Genomic DNA, 21,965 nt, shown 5'->3' on the forward strand with positions numbered 1-21,965 from the left:
TACAGAAACAGCATTAGTGAAGGTTACAAATGATCTTCTTATGGCCTCGGACAGTGGACTCATCTCTGTGCTTGTTCTGTTAGACCTCAGTGCTGCTTTTGATACTGTTGACCATAAAATTTTATTACAGAGATTAGAGCATGCCATAGGTATTAAAGGCACTGCGCTGTGGTGGTTTGAATCATATTTGTCTAATAGATTACAATTTGTTCATGTAAATGGGGAATCTTCTTCACAGACTAAAGTTAATTATGGAGTTCCACAAGGTTCTGTGCTAGGACCAATTTTATTCACTTTATACATGCTTCCCTTAGGCAGTATTATTAGACGGTATTGCTTAAATTTTCATTGTTACGCAGATGATACCCAGCTTTATCTATCCATGAAGCCAGAGGACACACACCAATTAGCTAAACTGCAGGATTGTCTTACAGACATAAAGACATGGATGACCTCTAATTTCCTGCTTTTAAACTCAGATAAAACTGAAGTTATTGTACTTGGCCCCACAAATCTTAGAAACATGGTGTCTAACCAGATCCTTACTCTGGATGGCATTACCCTGACCTCTAGTAATACTGTGAGAAATCTTGGAGTCATTTTTGATCAGGATATGTCATTCAAAGCGCATATTAAACAAATATGTAGGACTGCTTTTTTGCATTTACGCAATATCTCTAAAATCAGAAAGGTCTTGTCTCAGAGTGATGCTGAAAAACTAATTCATGCATTTATTTCCTCTAGGCTGGACTATTGTAATTCATTATTATCAGGTTGTCCTAAAAGTTCCCTAAAAAGCCTTCAGTTAATTCAAAATGCTGCAGCTAGAGTACTGACGGGGACTAGAAGGAGAGAGCATATCTCACCCATATTGGCCTCTCTTCATTGGCTTCCTGTTAATTCTAGAATAGAATTTAAAATTCTTCTTCTTACTTATAAGGTTTTGAATAATCAGGTCCCATCTTATCTTAGGGACCTCGTAGTACCATATCACCCCAATAGAGCGCTTCGCTCTCAGACTGCAGGCTTACTTGTAGTTCCTAGGGTTTGTAAGAGTAGAATGGGAGGCAGAGCCTTCAGCTTTCAGGCTCCTCTCCTGTGGAACCAGCTCCCAATTCAGATCAGGGAGACAGACACCCTCTCTACTTTTAAGATTAGGCTTAAAACTTTCCTTTTTGCTAAAGCTTATAGTTAGGGCTGGATCAGGTGACCCTAAACCATCCCTTAGTTATGCTGCTATAGACGTAGACTGCTGGGGAGTTCCCATGATGCACTGTTTCCTTCTCTTTTTGCTCTGTATGCACCACTCTGCATTTCTGGCTACGCCCTGAAGGATTCAGAAATGGATTCTGTTGTTTTTTGTTCTCTGGATTCTCTGGAGTTTTTGTTTGTGTGTGTGTGTGTGTTTTTTTTTATCCACTTTTAATACTTCCGCGTTTAATATTGTGGGATCGAACTTTCTTCTGCGCTGCATCACCTGATGTTTGCTTTAAGCTGTGACTGTGTGACAGCGTGAGTGACGAAGGTGGAGTAAAAAAAAAGGAAAAAAAAAATCCTCGGAGGAAAAACTGCGCGCGCGACACATTAAAGGTGAGTGACACCAAAATATCTCCAAACTAACACAGTTTTTACATTTTAGGACAAAACTGCAGCTAAAAACAAATACAGAAGTGAAACCTTTTTAGAAACCTTTCCTCATTAATTTTTTTTTTATTCTTCATAAGCTGTCATGTTTGTGGAAATCAGTTGACAAAATGTGAGAAAATACAAAATAAATTGAATGTCTGAAATCCGTAATTTTAAACTTATATTGAGAATAAAATGTATTAAAATATTTGAGTTGAAAACATTTTTCTGTCAGTTAATCAGTGTTTGTTCAATGAAATATGTTTCATTTCTCAACAATGTACTTTTTGGGACCCCACAGGGTTCCTGAACCTCACATTTTACACCCGAGCTGTAGGTAGATGTTAAAACCTTCAGGCTTCACTGCTGGATTCTGATCTTGCTGGTTTTACCACTTTTCGTTGTTTTAGTTTTGTTTTTTCTTTGTGGTGTGGCTGCGTTCACATTACTGTCTGAAATGTTCTGAATCTTTGGTGATGGTGTTTTTTTATGCAATTATTTTCCATGTTTGCGAGGTATAACATATCTGATTCAGTTCTTGGACTACAATAATTATATATATATATATATATATATATATATATATATATATATATATATATATATATATATATATATATATATATAATATAAAACCGTCTCATTCTAGTTACTTCAGCCGTTTGTGTGAACGCAGCCTTTATTTTGGAAAGATTGTGGACAACCCTAACCACAAGCTAAAATCCTTAGTTAAGTATAAACTTTCCTTTTTATGCTTTCTCAAGTGACAGTTCAAACTCTTACTGAACTTTTTACACTGTGTGCACATTGGACGATAACCCTCAGTTTTAACTTGATTTTTTACAAGCTTTGGGCTTTACAGTTACAGCACATCGTTGCACAACAGTGGATGTTCTGTGGCTCAATAAAAACGTCAGTTCTTGAAGGGGCTCATAATCTGACCCTACTAGTTTTTGTGAACTAATTTTATTTCTATGTGCAAAGAAAATAATGTAATTATCCAAAATAAAATGAGGACATTTAGAAATATTGTGTTAACATTTTTAGACTTGTGCTGATAAAAGTATTAGATATGCAAACTACATGCTGATTCCATAATTTCTTCCCAAATTCAATCTGGAAAACAATATGCCATTAATTCAAATATTTTCTATTTTTAAGGTACATTTAATTAAGAATGCATCTCCAGCTATTGCCCAAAAGGTATTCTATGTCAAGATCTATGATTTGTTTAAAGCGATATGGCTTATAAATAAATAAATAAATGAACATAATGCTTTTCTCATATTGATCAAGTTCAATATTATCACAGTAAATTATTTAATAATGTTGCCAGTTTGAAAAGAAACTAGAGGGCTCTTTAGTTAAACTGTTTTCATTGAATTTTGAGATATTAGTACTATACAAATAAATAAATTTGATCTGGAAAACAATATGAGAGGCTTGGAGACCTCACATTTTACACCTGAGTTGTAGGCAGATGTTTAAACACCTTCAGGCTTCACTGCTGGAGTCTGATCTGGCTGGTTTTATTGTTTTTTTTTATTGTTTTATTATTATTTTTTTCTTCTTTGTGGCTGCATTCACATTACATTATGCACATACAAAAAAACTGAACCTATCACTGTAATCTGTATGTAAATTTCAGTGTTCAGGTTAGCCAGGTGTAACTGAAGGGGCGGGGCCTTAATACCTGAGTGCAGGCGGAGTTGAAGTGTCTTTATCAGAAGTAAAGTGTCTAGGTTTTCTTCATGCAGCAAATCAAAATTCTCTAATTTTATTTAATTTCTTTAATTAATTCATCTATTTGTTTTTGTCAATTGTGGTGCCAAAATCTTTTTGGAATCATTATAGTCAGTTATTCGCATAATTACATTTTGCTGAAGAATGAACGTTGCACAAAGAAGGAAAACAGGAAAATTATCATACAATTGATAATTAAAATAAAATGTGAAATAAGTACTGTGAAAATCATTTTGGATAATTTTTAAAAATTATTTTCTTCAAACATTCCAACAAGAGTCACAAGTGGTAGCGCGTGCGTCATTTCTGTGAAGAAACGCGATTATTAATTTACGAGCTGGATTAAACAAATAAAACCTCTTTCATCTCACCTGCTAAATGACAGAAACACAATAAGATAATGTCAACCACATTAAATACAACTCATACAGAGCATAAATGTTTCATTTTTTGAGTTGAAAAGTTTCACATATTTTTATGTTTCTGTTTACTTATTCATTCTGGAAGTTGCAGGTGCTTTTAGGTTGATCGGACCATTTTATTCGGTAGGTTGAAGTAAAACAAAGATTTTTCTCTTTTTATGTCACAGGACTTTGTCTTTTTTTGTTTGCTTTTAGATCCTGTTAAGAAATAAGCAAAATGAATTGAAAACACAATTTGTTAAGTACTGCCTGTTCTCACTTATTGATCACTAGTGAGCTTAACTCTTATTAGGACAATAAATATGAGCTGCGTCAATGATCAGAAACACTGAAGATTAAAACAAGTTGCTGTAGTGACTTTTTACTGTTCTTTGTCCAGATAAACTGTGGGATCATGCAGAGGCCAGAGGTCGGACCACATGTGGATGCATCAGACATGGAGGCCGTGCTTCCAGAGACACTGAATCGCGTACGTCACTTAAAAGCTGCACCTGATTCTCCAGCTTCAGCTTCGATGGATCTTCCATTTTTAAAGTTATTCACTGGTTTTAAAACAAACTTCTGAATCTTGATGTCCTCTCTAATTACCTTCAGTCCTCTGTTTTCCATATTTCTAGCTTTGTCTTCAATTCCTCCTTCTCGCTCCCTCATGATATCATCTGCATAAAGCATTCACCAAACTGAGGAATTAATTTACTGCTGTTATTTACATTAATATGTTTAAGTTTTGATTAAAAGTTTTTTAGCAGCTGGGAAGTGCAAACCAAATTTACATGTTAGAAAACAACAAAACCAGGTTTACATTTGCAAAACGAATTTATAAGTTGAGAAGCACATTTACAAAAGTAACAACAAATCTATATTTAGAAAACAAATTTACAAGTTGAGGAACAAATTTACAAAAGTAACAAAAAAATTTATATGTAGAAAACAATTTATAGAGCTAAAGACGAATTTACATTTGGAAAACAAAATTAAAAAGAAACAAATTGTTGGGGAAAGTGTAGTGACACGGACACACAACAGGGGGCGCAAATGAACGGTCAATAGATGAGCCAAAAGGTAACAATTTAATGTGAATGTGCACAACGATTATACAGACAATCACAGAATCTGATAGCAGTCAATACACAAAGGTGACGTGTGGGCAGGCTCGAGGATAGAAGACGTCTGTCCTGAGAAGAGCCGGAACCACACGATTTCCACCGCCACCGAACCTGGTGAATACTGGAGCCGCCAAGTCCCGAATTCCCAGGTGGTCACCGTCCCCAACTGTCGGATCTGGTACTGCTGGTGAGGAGCACAAACAGTGAGATGTGGGTGTGTGCACACCCAGTAACAAAAACAGTCAGAAGGTGGAAAGTCACCCCCACCTCTAATCACACACTCGTGCAGCTCCTGTGTAACCACTTATCTGGCTGGAGTGTGAAGCGAAGCCGTCGCTGATCACACTTTACGCCAATCCCACAGATAAGGAAACGCCACAGGAATACGGCTGCAAAGAAGTTCAGATTATTACTCAATGTTTAAGTCAGCCGAGACAATTACCTTCACAGGTAGATGATATCTCGGCAGCGAGGTGGAGATGACGTCCGGTTTTTATGGAGTGGATTGATGAAGTGGAGATGGGTGACAGCTGTCATGACTGTGTCCGTGGCGGCAGCGCCCTCTCGTGCCTGAAGCCCGCACTTCAGGCAGGGCGCCCTCTGGTGGTGGGCCAGCAGTACCTCCTCTTCTGGCGGCCCACACAACACAAATTTACATTTAGAAAACAACAAAACCAGGTTTACATCTACAAAACAAATTTACAAAAGATATATTGCATTTACAAAACAAATTTGGTTTTCCGAATGTGAATTTGACAAATTCACATTCGGAAAACCAAATTGCAACAACAACACCACGTTTACATTTACAAAACAAATTTATAAAAGTAAAAACAAATTCATATTTAAAAAACAATTTTACATTTAGAAAACAAATTTACAAAATTAAAAACAAATTTACAATTGGGAAAAATTTTCTTTTTACTTTCAGAAATTTGTTTTCTAAGAGGTAAATTTGGTTTGCACGACCCTGCCTTTGCAACAATAAGATCAGGAAAATATCAAAGCAACCTCAGATGCAAACAGGTTTTGCTGAAGTTTCTTTCTGTGGTGCTATTTGTACTTAAGGTGAAGTACATATTTAATGTTCTCAGAGTCACAGTCATCATCATGGAATGGAAATAACCACACCCACTCAGACGTAAAGAGCTGCAAACGAGTTGGGACAAGAGGCGCTCACAGGCACAATCACGCAATCACCTGAGTGCACAAACGTGTATGGCATATTACAGAGATTCAGATGTGATCCTGGATCAGTCGTGGCTCACGTTATATTTCTGCACTAACAACCACTGCTCAATAAGTGATCAGTTTATTGATCCACAGTAGATGATTTATCAGAGTGCCGATGAGCCGTAACAGCCAGTAAATCAGACATTAAAGTGTATTTAGTCAGTCAAGCTGCTTGTGAAAGTGATCTTGAGTAGGACTCTGAAGTCTGACCTCTGTGACCCCACACAAATATGCACAAAATATGTAGTGGAAGAAGAAGTAGTCATGATGTGATATCCGCTGCCATTCTACAATAATAAAACTAGAACCGCACTCAGACTGCATATGTCTGCAACTGGCATTACTTCTGCCTTTCCTCAGTCAGACCTTTGTGATGTCATAAGGCGAGAATGTTGAGGAAAAACATAAAGCCTACCTTCATTGTTAAACATAATAATTAGAGATTTGAAAAAAAATATGTAAATTTGAGGCAGATCTGTATCATCACCCATATTTAATCAGCTCGTCTCAGACATGACATAATGGTGTAATCCTATAAGCCCCGCCCACTGTTTGCCGCTGGAACTACATGTTGTAAGAAGCTGATATTAAAAGTCTCGTTTTAAGCAGCTTAAAATTTTAGCAGCACTGTTCAAACTTACCTCATGCTTGATATGAGAGCCACGAGACCACCACACCTACTATTTGCTGACACGCCCACTATTTGCTGACATACCAGCACAGGATCTGACAGAACTGGTCCTGTGAGCCTGGATTTAGTGTAACAGCAGGTGTCCCGAGGCCTCGTCACTCATCTTGAAACCTTTTGTTTGGGGCGTTCACACGGAGTGTGTGAGACCGGATTAAAGTGCATAGAGCAAAGAGTTTCTTTTAGGTGTTAGTCGATCGAGCAGCTCGTCAGTAATTTGGGTGATGAAGGTAAAAATACTGAACACAAAGAACAAAAAGTTGCAGCTTTTATGATCTGTGCAGAGGCATCCGGCTTTAAACAAAACCAAAAATCTGCACAGAAAAGTGAATTGTTGCTGCTCATCTCCAGGGGGCTGGAACACAGAGAAGGTGACAGAGGAGGCCACGCCTCTTCCTGTGTAGCTCTTGAACTACATAACAGCACAAAGACCAGCATGAACAGAGAGTCGCACATAATCAGTTCTTCTGCATGTCGCTCAAGTTTCCAAAAATGCAACAACTCTGTTAACCAACTCCACTAATCAGTGGCCCATCCCATGGTGATGGGTGTCAGGTCCATTTGTACCTGGTTATCTCACCCAATACCATAGGGTGACCAGATGAGGGTCTCTGATGCCATCTGGGTGGAACACCAGTCCATCATAGGTTTTACTTCACCGGCTGAAGCTTGCACCCATTTACAGATGGGTGGACGGGATGAAACGGATGAAGTGTCTTGTCTGACACAGACGGACAGACTGAAGGTCTACACACTGGTAGTCCACCGCCAGTCTTCAACTATATTGAACATTGGATTACAGATCAACACCCAAATGTGGAAGGTTCTTCATCTTGATTGCTCCACCAAGTTTCATAAAGATCAGATTAAGGCGTTTTGTATTTTATGTAACCTTATTAACAGCTGGTGATCGCGACACCCATTGAAGTGGTCGTTTTGATCACAGCGCCACCTTCAGACAAATCATCATCCACACAACCCACACTAGGCAGTGTTTCAAAATCAACAGTGATGCTCTCCTGAGAAGTTCTGAGGAGCAGGAAGGGAGCCGTACCTCTAATTCTGGACTCTGTTGATCCTCTAAAACCTCAGGACTGCAGGAGTAAATGAACATTTGTTCTGGTTTAATGATCATGCAAAATGAACTGTCTGTGTTCAGGTCCAGGACTTCCTCAAACCATTCTTCTTGTCTCTGGAGAAGCTGGAAGACATTTCTTCCAGGCTAAAGCAGGCCCTAATCCAGGGCTTGGGGAAACACACTCACCACCGGGCGCCTGTCAAGATGCTACCCACCTTTGTCAGGGCAACACCTGATGGCACAGGTAATGTCATAAGCTCTTTAGATTCATCAGTAGTGGAACAGGTGACTAATCTTTAGGATCAGTTTGATTTTTTGGCTCTCCTGGCAGAGAAAGGTGACTTCCTGACGCTGGATCTCGGTGGGACAAACTTCCGAGTACTTCATGTCCGTTTGATGGAGGACGAGCAGAAGGTTGTAAAGATGGGCAGTAAGATCTGTGCCATCCCACAAACGATGATGGAGGGTCCAGGAGAAGAGGTGAGGGCTTCTTTTCCTTCCTCCCTCCTGTTGCAGCACAACAAAACATCATCTGCAAACAGCAGCACTGGGATTATAAATATCACTTCACATCTTTCTGAGTGATCCTGTTTATGTTCTGTGTGCAGCTTTTCAACCACATTGCAACCTGTCTTGGTGATTTCCTCGACACTCACAACCTGAGTGGGCAAACTCTTCCTCTGGGCTTCACCTTCTCCTTCCCCTGTGAGCAGAAAGAAATCGGCAAGGTCTCAAAATGAACTTTTACAAAACACCTGCAGAGTTCCTGTGGGGCCAAACTCAGTTTTCACTTTAAGTCATTAGTTTTTGGTTCTGTACCTGATCAGTTTAGTCCATCTGGACTGCAAGTCCAACACAGGTCCTGGGGTCCATCAGGCTGGTGTCTATACTCAGATACCATAGCGTGATGCAAACGAGACTCCAGACTCCGCCTGGTCAAATTTGTAATGATAATCCAAAATATGGCCAGATTTTGTTGACACTGTAATTTGTAATTTGACGTAATAACAATTAAATGTGTAAAATTTCAGAGGGGCACAAACGTTTCACAGCACATCTGAGTTGGAATTCATTATAAAGTTGAAAAAGATAAAATACAACAGCGCCCTCATCTGGAAAGTTTGATTATTTATTCTACAGTTTTGACAAGCTTTTTTCCATACATTTCTGACATCACGTGTCAGAAAAATGTGTGCAAAAGAAAAAAAACAACAATTATAAATTCTAAACTATTTATAAATTATAAATAATTATAAAAAGTATATTTTTATAACCATTTATAAATTTAAAATAATTATACAAAAGTATATTTTTAATAAATATTTGTATATTATTGCATTTGTCATATAATAATTATAAATGAACTACAGTGGGGAAAATAAATATTTGACCCCTGTCAGTTTTGCAGGTTTTCCTACCTACAAAGAATGGAGAGGTCTGTAATTTTTATCGTAGGTACATTTCAACTGTGAGAGACAGAATCTAAAAAAAAAACAAAAATCCAGAAAATCACATTGTATGATTTTTAAATAATTCATTTGCATTTTATTGCATAAAATAAGTATTTGAACACCTAAGAATCAGCAAGAATTCTGGCTCACACAGACCTGTTAATTTTTCTTTAAGAAGCCCTCTTATTCTGCACTCTTTACCTGTATTAATTACACCTGTTTGAACTTGTTACCTGTATAAAAGACACCTGTTCACACAATCAATCACACTCCAACCTGTCCACCATGACCGAGACCAAAGAGCTGTGTAAGGATGCCAGGGACAAAACTGTAGACCTGCACAAGGCTGGGATTGACTACAGGACAACAGGCAAGAAACTTGGTAGAAGACAACAACTGTTATGATTATTTATTAGAAAATGGAAGAAACACAAGATGACTGTCAATCTCCCTCGGGCTGGGATTCCATGCAATATCTCACTTTGTGTAAGGATGATTCTGAGATAGCTCAGAGCTACACAGGAGGACCTGGTCAATGACCTGAAGAAAGCTGGGACCACAGTCACAAAGATTACATTAGTAACACATGATGCTGTCATGGTTTAAAATCCTGCAGGGCAGCAAGGTCCCCCTGCTCAAGCCAGCACATGTCCAGGCCCGTTTGAAGTTCACTAGTAACCATCTGGATGATCCAGAGGAGGCATGGGAGAAGGTCATGTGGTCAGATGAAACCAAAATAGAGCTTTTTGGAATCAACTCCACTTACCATGTTTAGAGGATGAGAACAACCCCAAGAAAACCATCCCAACCGTGAAGCATGGGGGTGGAAACATCATACTCTGGGGGTGCTCTTCTGCAAAGGGGATAGGATGACTGCACCGTATTGAAGGGAGGATGGATGGGGTCATGTATTGTGAGATTTTGGCAAACAACCTCCTTCCCTCAGTAAGAGCATTGAAGATGGGTCATGGCTGGGTCTTCAGCATGACAGTGACCCCAAACACACAGCCAGGGCAACTAAGGAGGGGCTCCGTAAGAAGCAGTTCAAGGTCCTGGAGTGGCCTGGCCAGTCTCCAGACCTGAACTCTATAGAAAATCTTTGGAGGGAGCTGAAACTCCAAACCTGAAAGATTTGGAGAAGATCTGTATGGAGGAGTGGACCAAAATCCCTGCTGCAGTGTGTGAAAACTTGGTCAAGAATGACAGGAAACGTCTGACCTCTGTAATGGCAGACAAATGTTTCTGTACCAATTGTTAAGCTCTGTTTTTCTAGGGGGTCAAATACTTATTTTATGCAATAAAATGCAAATTAATTATATAAAAATCATACAATGTGATTTAATGGGGTTTTGTTTTTAGATTCTGTCTCTCACAGTTGAAGTGTACCTACGATAAAAATTACAGACCTCTCCATTCTTTGTTGGTGGGAAAACCTGCAAAACTGACAGGGGGTCAAATACTTATTTTCCCCACTGTACATCCCACAGTGCACTCCTTCTGTCTGTCTGTCTGAATATCAGACACTTTAGCAATTTCAAATTACATTTTTATCATTATGATTATTGACAATGATGAACAAAAAATAATCAAATGCAATTCCACAATTTTTAATCAAAATTCTGATGTGCCTAAAATATCTGCCCAGCACTGTCAGCCAACGGGTCCAAACATATGTAATCTCAGTATAATTTAAAGTAAACAACATTGCGTTAATGAAGGAAAAAATTATACAAAATAGTCTTTAAAAATAACAGTAAGTCCCTTCTTTTCACTCAGGGTCTCTACAGCAAATTTATGATGGATCCTGCATGTTGAATTGGCACAAGTTTCATGCATTACATGGAGAAATGTAGCAGGGGTGGGGTTTGACCACCAAGCAGCGATCGACAGGCTCAAATGACCAGATCATTTCCAAAGTGAACGCTTTGTTGATCCGGGACGTCGTCTGACTACCAGAGAAATGGCAAGACAGCTGGACATAGCACTTTTTCGGCACATTCTACTGTTACAGGAGTTTTTGTAATGGAAAGAGGAGCGGAGAAATTTGCCACGGAGCCGCTCATGGCGCGGGACGAAAGCACCTCCGTGTTGGTCTCACAGGACAAGCCCTAACATGCCCAGCTCTTGCACCATTCGGAAAATTCAGACAGCTTTCGGTGGCTTTTCAGTCGTGTGACTATCCGAGAAATTGTGGACGAGCTGGACATGCCACAACATGTCCTGTGAGGCTTCATCACGGTGTTGCTTTTTGTTCTGTGCCCCGCGCCTCAGTCCTGACACGCGAATTCCTCCACACGTCTTTTCATGCCTAAAAAGTGCTGATGTCAAACTCTTCTACCATTTCTCTGGTAGTCAGACGACGTCCCGGATCAACAAAGCGTTCACTTTGGAAATGATCTGGTCGTTTGAGCCTGTCGATCGCCGCTTGGTGCGCGATCCGCCGCTGTGGGCCGTCTTTAATCCAGTTGTAATTGTCCTTAATCTGTGTGATCCCCATAAGATCTTCACCAAAAGCCATCTGAATTTTCCAAATGGTTTCCACTTGGCTGTCTGTCACACTTTCTGAAAAAAATTTGATGAAGCAAAGGGGCAGTCGATCAGCCAATTTCCTGACAATGAAAATCCGACGAGGGGGCTGAACCACTCCTCCCACAAGGCATGCTCACAGGCGAATGACGCAACCGTCAGGCATGAAAAAACTCACGAATGCGCACGAAGGTTCAAGCTTGGCTTGGCTGATGCAATCACACATGATTCAAATCCATATAGTTTTTGCAACATATAAAAAGGTCCGTTACTTTTCTAACAGACCTCGTGAGTCCTTTAGAAACTATTAGTAATATTTGTCATCCACTTGATACTGGGGCTTAGTAAATCACTTTCTAGACTGATTCACTGTACCCCGGGTGCACGTGACACATATGAGTCATGTTATAAAATAGCTGATAGTCTGGAGAAGACATAACACATGCTCATCAGTTGGACGGGGTCGTCGTCGAACTAAGAACAATTTTTTGGGCCACCTCTGTTATGAGAAATAAATACAAAGACATTGACATCCACAAAATTTACTTTTGATAGGAAAAGACTGACTTCACTTGCCACTTAGTTTTACCCTTAATGTATCCAAAAACAAAACACTAATTTATAAGGGGGATGTCTTTATGCATAAAAATATGGCATAACTGCTGCAAATATATATGTAGTTTTGCAGATATAGCTACTGATTCACTGTGCCCCGTGATTCACCATGCCCTGGTTTCCCCTAGTAGACTGTAGAGGTGGCAGAAGTTTCCCTTCTGTTGAGTGCGGAGCCTCTTGTTCTTGTCTGCAGAGCATCCTGCTCCGCTGGACCAAAGGCTTCAACTGCTCCGGTGTGGAAGGAAACGACGTGGTGCAATTACTGAGAGATGCCATCCACCGAAAGGGGGTGAGTCACTATGTCAGACATGCACGGCATTGTGGGATACCACTGTCAGTCAGGCCATCCTAGGGCCGGCCCTGAAAACTATCCGAGGTGAGATTTTACGTTGTTGGGGTGCACGTGTTTTGTCATACTTCTGTCTTTATTGGATTGAACTGTGATGGACGCCTCTCTCTCGGCCTTCACCTCAGGACTTTGACATCGGTCCGGTTGCCATGGTGAACGACACTGTTGGTATAATGATGAGCTGTGGCTACATCGACCAGAACTGTGAGATCGGAATGATCATTGGTAAACATCCACCTCATCCAGAAAAGAGGCTTCATGACCACCGAGGAACATGTTGGTCACTTCCTAATCCTGGTTCTTGTCCTTGTTGGTTGACCACCTCCCCCCCCCCCCCCCCCACCCCCTTAGGTACAGGAACCAACGCCTGCTATATGGAGGAGATACGGAACGTGAAGCGCGTGGAGGGTGAGGACGGGCGGATGTGCATTAACACCGAGTGGGGCGGCTTCGGAGACGACGGCTCGCTGAAAGACATCAAGACGGAGTTTGACGTGGTGGTGGACAAAACATCCATCAATCCTGGAGTCCACACGTACGTCTGGCTGTTATTCACACTGGACTGTCATCAAAAGAAATAAAAGCACATGAGAAAATATCTACAATATAAAAGAGATGAATGTAAAACCTTTGCGATGTAACCAGATCTTTCCTGAACCAAAGTGCATCAAGCCACAAAACATTGTTTTAAACTGTCTGTTACTTTTCAGATATTAATTCTACAGACAGACAGAGGTGGCGATCACATAAGCCACGCCTTCTTCTATCAGTTCGCAAAAAATTCTCCAATGACATCTGTGTGGCTAGCCTAGACTTTTATGACATCACAAAGCATGATGTGAAAAAGGGATGAAGGGAAAATTTCTCTGTTAATGTTAAAGAGCTTCAGTTCAAGTCTGTTTATTTATATCGCGCCAAATCACAACTTAAGTCACCCCAAGGAGCTTCAGTGGGGTAATGTCTAATCTGACCAACACGAGGTAAAAGATCGTTTCTGAATCAAAGCCTGTCAAAAAAAAAAAAAAAAAGTTTTTAAACCTGTCCGTTACTTTTCAGGTCTCATTTCCGCAGGCCGACGTGGCGATCACATAAGCTCCGCCTTCCTCCGTCAGTTGGCAGAAACAATGACTCTGCACAAATTGCAATTATGAAATTAGAGAGACAGTTCAGGAGTTAAATTTGGGTGAATATTGTTGACATTTATGACATCATAAAGCAGGTTGTTGAAAAAATAAAAGGAAAACACAGCTGACAATGTTAAAGAAAAAAGTTGAATTTTTGATGCACGCTCAGATCGTAGCTTTTCCTCAACTCAGCAACCGTCGACCGTCAAATGTCCATCACACGCCGTCCATTACCCTTTCAGCTATTTATCTCATTTCCAGGTGAGATTATTTTAGCTCTGCCCTCCTCTGTTGGAGGACACAAACAAATAAGGGAAAATATGAAGGAAACAACACTGGACTAAAAAAACAAAATACAAAATCGCCACTTCCACAACTTAAAGTGTTAAATTCAACTAAACCTCTGCTCTGATGACATTTGTGGGCTGCAGGTTTGAGAAGATGATCAGCGGGATGTATATGGGCGAGATCGTTCGACTGCTGCTTGTGAAGCTGACGGAGCAGAATCTGCTGTTTCAGGGACAAACGTCAAAGTGTCTGTTAACACCAGGAAGCTTCCAGACCAGTTTCATCTCCGAGATAGAAGAGTGAGTTACCATTGTTGAATTTTATACCAAATACAGGCAGAGTCACGACTGAAGCTTTTTGTCTAAATGTGAGCAGTAGTGCAGCAGATAACAGAATATTTACAGAGGAATCCTTCACATGGTGATACAAGCACAAAATTTGGCAAAAGAACACCTTAGATATTACTCTTTTGAAAAAACTGACAGGCCACTTGAATTTTCAATAGGCGGCCACATAGGGGTCAATTGAAGAATTACATAGGGGTCAAAATATAAAAAGGCTCCAGTCATATTGAAAATTATACCACATTATTTGTCTGATCATAAAGATTCCAAAAAGGTATAGTTTGGACTATCTGTGACTGAATGTTATGGAGTTATGGGGTTAAAATAACAAGAATGGTGACAAAGTTCAGTTTCAGTTTGTACAGGGGTCAAAAGTTAGAGTTGCTCCAGTTTTGTTCAAAGGTGATGTAAATTACTGGTTGAGTTAATTTGCACCACGTGTCATGCTTAGTTTTCACGTTACGGGGTATGTCACGTCATAGAACTCAATGGACGTCAACATTATTTGACCTTTACTTTAGATACCAAACATTCAACACAGTCAAAACTATTCCATTTATTAATCCAAGTAGCTCAATCAACAATTTGCACCATTTTTTTCTCAAATTGGAGCAACTTTAACTTTTGACCGCTGTACAAACGGAAATTGACCTTTGTCACCATTCTTAAGGTTTTTACCCCATAACTCCATAACATTTAGTCATAGATAGTCCAAACTATACCTGTTTGGAATCTTTATGATCAGACAAATAATGTGGTATAGTTTTTAATATAATTGGAGCATTTTTATATTTTTACCCCTGTGTAATTCTTCAATTGAGGAAGATGCCGCCTGTGTGTTTGGCATGCCGTCAGCCCTGTCGCTCGTCGGGTTTTTTGTTATTTGGTGCTGTGTTTTTGCTCTGTGTGTTCTGCCGGGACACTTCAGCCTTGCTTGTGTATGGTCGCCAGTCTCTCTTGGACATTAATGCTCTTTATGAGCCGCTGCTGTCGTCTGGGTCCGGGCTTGGAGGGCCCCGCCCTGCTCTGCCACCTGTGCTTGCGGACGTCCCGCTCCACCTGCTCCGTTTTCCTTGCGTTCCTCTCCGGAGGAGGCGCTTTAGAAGGCGCGGAAAGCGGAGCGGTCTGTTGGTGAAACTTAAGTTTTACCTGGCAGCCTTCACTAGAGGGTCTGATCCTCGCTGCCTCTGTGATGGACAATATTTTTGCGCACGAGAGGCTGCTGGATTTGTCCTGTTCCTGAACTGATGACCGGACCAGCTCCGCTAAAGCTGTGCCCGTTTGTGCTGCAGCTTCCTGCTGCTGCCTCTGAATGAATGAATGAAGGAATGAATGAATGAAAACTGTTTATTTCGAACATTTGATACAACAACAATTACAAGATAGATCAGTTAAGACAACAACAAAAAAGTTCCTACTGTGTACCCAACATGTCCGAAAAGGGGTAGGGTGAAGCATCAGCTTATTTATCCCTACCCCTTCTTCCCCACAACCAGTGATACCCTTTGCCACATATACACATAGATTTCTACACACCTAAACCGATATATATATATATATACAAACATAAATATACACCTACACATACCTACTTACATACAAAATACTATATATTTACAAGCCGAAGCAAAAAACAAAAACACCCTAACCCTCATTACCCTTCCTCCTCCCTATACCTAGAAAAAAACATATTTTTGTACCGCAGTTTGAACTGGTTCATGCTTGGACATTGCTTGAGCCCCACTCCCAATCTGTTCCACATCCTCACCCCACAGACAGAAATACAGAAACCTTTTAATGTTGTTCGTGCCCACTGATGCTTTAAATTAAATTTCCCCCTCAGATTGCAATCCCCTGATCTGTTAAAAACATATTTTTAATATTTGCTGGAAGTAAATTGTTTATTGCTTTATACACGATTTGTACTGTTTGAAAATGAACCAAGTCTGTGAATTTTAAGAATTTGGATTGTAAAAATAGTGGATTTGTATGATCTCTATAGCCAGTATTATGAATAATTCTTATAGCTCTTTTCTGCATTACTGATAGTGATTGTGTTGTACCTTTATAAGTATTACCCCATACCTCTGCACAGTACTGTAAATATGGTAAAACCAATGAGCAGTAAAGAATGCGGAGTGAGTTGTGGTCCAGAATATGTTTCGCTTTGTTTAGAACTGAAATGCTTCTTGACAGTTTACTTTGTATATGTTTTATATGAGTCTTCCAGTTTATCTTATCATCTATTATCACCCCCAGAAACTTATTTTTATGTACCCTTTCAATATCTACCCCCTCGACTTGTAACTGAACCTGTATGTCTGTATTACAATAGCCAAATAACATGTATTTTGTTTTACTTAAGTTTAATGATAATTTGTTTCTGTCAAACCATATTTTCAATTTTCCCCATTTCTATACTGATCCTCCTCAGTAACTCCTGCAAATCCCCCCCTGAACAAAAAATGCTTGTGTCATCTGCAAATAATACTAATTTTAATATTTTGGAAACATTGACAATATCATTAATATAAATTAGAAACAGTTTTGGACCCAATACTGACCCCTGTGGGACACCACAAGCATTGTCCAAGCATGATGATGTATATTCCCCCAACTTCACAAACTGTTTTCTGTTACTTAAGTAGCTTCTCACCCAGTGCAACACCAACCCCCTAATCCCATACTGTTCAAGTTTATTGATTAATATGTCATGATTGATTGTATCAAAAGCCTTTTTAAGGTCTATAAATATTCCAACTGAATGTAATTTGTGGTCTATGGCGTTTGTAATCTCCTCAACTGATTCTATTAATGCAAGTGATGTTGAACTATGTGCTCTGAATCCATATTGACTATCAGTAATGTTTATGTTTATTTATGAATTTGTCTAATCTATTATTGAATAACTTTTCTAATAATTTGGAAAATTGTGGAAGCAAAGAAACAGGTCTATAATTTGTGAAGTGGTGTCTATCCCCAGTCTTATACAGCGGCACAACCTTAGCTATCTTCATTTGATTGGGAAATTTACCGGTTTGAAATGATAAGTTACAGATGTATGTTAATGGTTCTACAATCCATTCAATGACCTGTTTTACAACCACCATATCAATTTCATTTAAATCGGTAGATGTTTTATATTTACAATTATTCACAATGTCTATAATTTCTTTTCCATCCACTGCTGTGAGGAACATTGAACAGGGATTTCTTTCTATGAGATTATTATCCCAATCCTCAGGTTGGGAATCAGGAATTTTATCTGCCAAGCTTGGTCCAATATTTACAAAAAAAGTATTAAAACCGTTGACTACCTCATCCTTATTTTCCTTCTTGACATTATTATCAATGAAATACTGAGGGTAACTCTGTTTTTATTACCATTTTTGATAATGCTATTTAATATATCCCATATTCCTTTAATATTGTTTTTGTTATTATATAATATGTTACTATAATATTCCTTCCTACATACCCGTATAATATTAGTTAATCTATTTTTGTATTTCTTATATCTATTTTCTGCCTCTTTAGTCTTTAGTTTTATGAATTCTCTATACAGTGTATTTTTCTTATTACATGCATTTCGTAACCCTTTCGTCATCCATGGTCGATCTTGGATTTTTTGTTTTCTGTAGTCTTGTTTAATTGGACAATTTTTATCATATAATGATGTAAATATTTGTAAAAAAGTTTCATATGCACTATCAACATCACTTTCACTGTATACCTTTTCCCAGTTTTGCTCCTGTAAATCCTTCTTTAGTGTGTTCATGTTTTCCTCTGTCCGCACTCGCCTGTATTTTATTTTCTCCTCTGGCTGATTCCGCCGATGGTTTCTATTATAAACGATGAAAACTGGTAGATGATCACTAATGTCATTGATTAATAATCCACTCACAGTGTTATTCTCAATATCATTGCTGAATATATTATCAATTAAGGTAGCACTATGGGATGTAATTCTGCTTGGCCTGGTGATTTTTGGATATAAACTCATACTGTACATTATACTGATAAATTCATCTGTTATTTTATGCTTATTTGGATTGAGCAGATCAATATTTAAGTCACCACAAATGAACACAGTTTTTTGATTAGTTTTTGAGAACATTTTTCCCATACAGTCAGTGAATGTTTCAATACTAGATCCTGGTGCTCTATATATACAGCTGACTAATACATTTTTGCTTTTTTCTTCACATATTTCAATAGTTATACATTCTAATAAGTTATCAATCACAGTTGTCATATTGTCTACTATTTTATAATCCATGTTCTTATCCACATACACAGCCACTCCTCCTCCACTCTTATTCTTTCTGTTTACACAATGACATTCATATCCATCCAGTTCAAAATCCATTCCTTTATCTTCATTGATCCATGTTTCTGATATAGCAATTATGTTAAATATTTTTTAAATTGACTTAAATATTCTTTAATGTTGTTAAAGTTTGCATATAGACTTCTGCTGTTGAAATGGATTATTGATAATTTATCCGTTTTAATGATCCGATTAAACTGTTCATCTGTATAATAGCAACAACTGTCACTGATATTTGAGAAGAAATTATTGTCCGGGTCTATATCGTGCTCCAAGTGTTGTGTGGGCCGCTGAAGAGGAGGTACTGCTGGCCCACCACCACCAGAGGGCGCCCTGCCTGGAGTGCGGGCTCCAGGCACCGGAGGGCGCTGCCGCCTCACAGGAGCAGCCAGGGTGACAGCTGTCACCCATCACCTGAGACAGCTGATATCAATCAACAGGGAGGTATATCAGCAGGACGGCATCTCCACCTCATTGCCGAGATATCGCTCTACTAAGGAGGTAACGTACTCAGCCGATTGTGTTCTTGACGATAATACTTTGTTGCTTGTGTGTTGGATAGCAGATAGTGAGTAGTACAGCGGGAGATTGTATTGGACTTCTTGGATAAGTACTCACACTCCTGCACTCACCAGTATTTTCCTGACAAGAGGTGGAGGTGGTGTTTCCACCCTGTGTGTTGCTGGGTGCAGCCGCACCCACACCTGACTTTCTGTTCCTTGCCAGCAGTACCGGATCCGACGAGCGGAGGCAGTGGCCACCTGGGGTTCGGGACTTGGCGGCTCCAGTATCCCCGGGGTTCGGTGGCAGAGGAAATCGGGTGGTTCCGGTTCGACTCGGACAGACGTCTCCTATCGTCGAGCCTGCCCACACGACACCATTGGAATTCGGTTACTGCTGTATTTGTAATCTGTTGTGTTTGTTGTGTGAATTCACAACAGTAAAACTTTGTGATTTGACTTTCTCCATTGTCCGTTCATTTGCGCCCCCTGTTGTGGGTCCGTGTTCCTACACTTTCCCAACAGGATATCTCGGCCAACGTCATGGATCCCGAGGGGCGTCAACCGGCTGTTGAATGGCCAATGAAAGAACAGGACGCGCAGGCGTCCGCAGGAGGGGTAATCGGTGAGTTGCAGCGGATCCTCACCGCTTTCACGACTTGGTTAGATTTAATGACCGAGCAGAACGTCCTCCTGAACCGCAGGGTGGAGGCTCTCGCCGCGCAGGTGGAAGCGCGCCCTCCGGGCGCCGCTGCGGCTCTCCTTCCCGTAGACCCTGTGCGTAACATTGACGTTCCGCTGGTCGTTCAACGACCCCTCCCACCTTCCCCGGAAGCATACATAAGCCCCCCAGAGCCGTACAGAGGCTGTGTGGAGACGTGCGTGGATTTCCTTATGCAGTGTTCGCTCGTCTTCGCACAGCGTCCAGTTATGTACGCGACCGATGCTAGCAAGGTAGCTTATGTAATAAACCTGCTTTGCGGCGAGGCACGCGCTTGGGCTACAGCGCTCTGGGAGCAAAATTCACGGCTCCTTCAGACATATGATGGGTTTGTGAGGGAGTTCAGAACCGTGTTTCGATCACCCCAATAGAGGAGAAACCGCTTCAACTGTGCTACTGTCGATGAGACAGGGGCGTCGGAGCGCAGCTGCCTATGCAGTCGACTTCCACATCGCGGCTGCGAGGTCCGGCTGGAATAGCGCTGCCCTCCGCGCCGCCTTTGTAAACGGACTGTCATTGGTTCTTAAGGAGCACCTGGTGGCTAAGGACGAACCGCGGGATTTAGATGGGCTCATCGATCTTGTCATACGATTAGACAACCGGTTAGAAGAACGTCGGCGGGAACGAGACGAAGGGCGTGGCCGGGCACGCGCGTCCCTCTCCCTTCCGGTTCCGACCGCGCTCTGCCTTCCCCACGCTCCACGGCCCCTCCGCTCCGTGGGGCCACAGCTCCCCCTGCTGACGAAGCTATGGACATGAGTAGGGCAACATTTAGGGCACCAGATGCACAGAGGAGGCGGGCCCACGGAGCTTGTTTTGTTTGTGGCTCGACAGAGCACCACGTAAGAGACTGCCCCGAGCGGTTAAACACCAACGCCCGCCCCTAGAGACTGGGCTAGGGGTGGGTCAAGACATTCACGTGGGACACACCCACATCGCCACACGACTCCCAGTTACGATCCTTTATGAGGACTCAACCCTGAAGGCCCCAGCACTGGTGGACACGGGCTCGGAGGGGAATCTGTTGGACAGCAGATGGACCAGGGAGATAGGGCTCCCTCTGGTGGCACTCACCTCGCCTGTGCAGGTGCGGGCACTAGATGGCTCCCTACTCCCTCTGATCACGCATAAGACACCACCTGTAACTCTGGTGGTGTCAGGAAATCACCGGGAGGAGATCGAGTTTTTTGTGACTCCTGCTACCTCCCGTGTGGTTTTAGGGTTCCCCTGGATGTTAAAGCACAATCCCTGGATCGATTGGCCGTCCGGGGTAGTGGTGCAGTGGAGCAAGACCTGCCATCGGGTATGTTTAGGTTCCTCGGTTCCTCCCGGCTCCCAGGCTAAGGAGGAGGTCAGGGTCCCGCCCAATCTGAGGACGGTGCCGGTGGAGTACCATGACCTTGTCGACGTGTTCAGCAAGGATCTGGCGCTCACCCTTCCCCCCCACCATCCTTATGATTGTGCCATCGATTTGGTTCCGGGCAGTGAGTTCCCGTCCAGCAGGCTGTACAACCTCTCATGGCCTGAGCGCAAATCAATGGAGACCTACATCCGGGACTCGTTAGCCGCCGGGTTGATCCGGAATTCCACCTCCCCGATGGGTGCAGGTTTCTTTTTGTGGGTAAAAAAGACTGCGGACTTCGTCCATGCATTGATTATAGGGGGCTGAACGAGATCACGGTTCGCAATCGATACCCGTTGCCCCTGTTGGATTCAGTGTTCACGCCCCTGCATGGAGCCCAAATATTCACTAAGCTCGATCTTAGAAACGCGTATCACCTGGTTCGGATCCGGAAGGGAGACGAGTGGAAGACGGCATTT

At 41.2% G+C, this 21,965-nt stretch overlaps 1 protein-coding gene across 1 annotated transcript in view; it reads left to right on the forward strand.

Moving 5' to 3' along the window:
* The first annotated feature begins 1,319 nt into the window (after positions 1-1,319).
* LOC117516877 (hexokinase-4-like) overlaps positions 1,320-21,965 on the forward strand; it is a 35,621-nt gene continuing 14,975 nt past the window's right edge. Inside the window, exons 1-9 of the mRNA XM_034177762.1 lie at positions 1,320-1,590; positions 4,171-4,260; positions 7,978-8,140; positions 8,228-8,376; positions 8,505-8,624; positions 12,682-12,777; positions 12,963-13,062; positions 13,189-13,372; positions 14,393-14,548. Coding sequence (XP_034033653.1) covers positions 4,186-4,260; positions 7,978-8,140; positions 8,228-8,376; positions 8,505-8,624; positions 12,682-12,777; positions 12,963-13,062; positions 13,189-13,372; positions 14,393-14,548 — 1,043 coding nt within the window. The 5' untranslated portion in view covers positions 1,320-1,590; positions 4,171-4,185. The remainder of the gene's footprint in view (positions 1,591-4,170; positions 4,261-7,977; positions 8,141-8,227; positions 8,377-8,504; positions 8,625-12,681; positions 12,778-12,962; positions 13,063-13,188; positions 13,373-14,392; positions 14,549-21,965) is intronic.

This window comes from Thalassophryne amazonica, chromosome 9 (genome assembly GCF_902500255.1).
Source record: "Thalassophryne amazonica chromosome 9, fThaAma1.1, whole genome shotgun sequence".
In the NCBI taxonomy this organism is placed as follows: Eukaryota; Metazoa; Chordata; class Actinopteri; order Batrachoidiformes; family Batrachoididae; genus Thalassophryne; species Thalassophryne amazonica.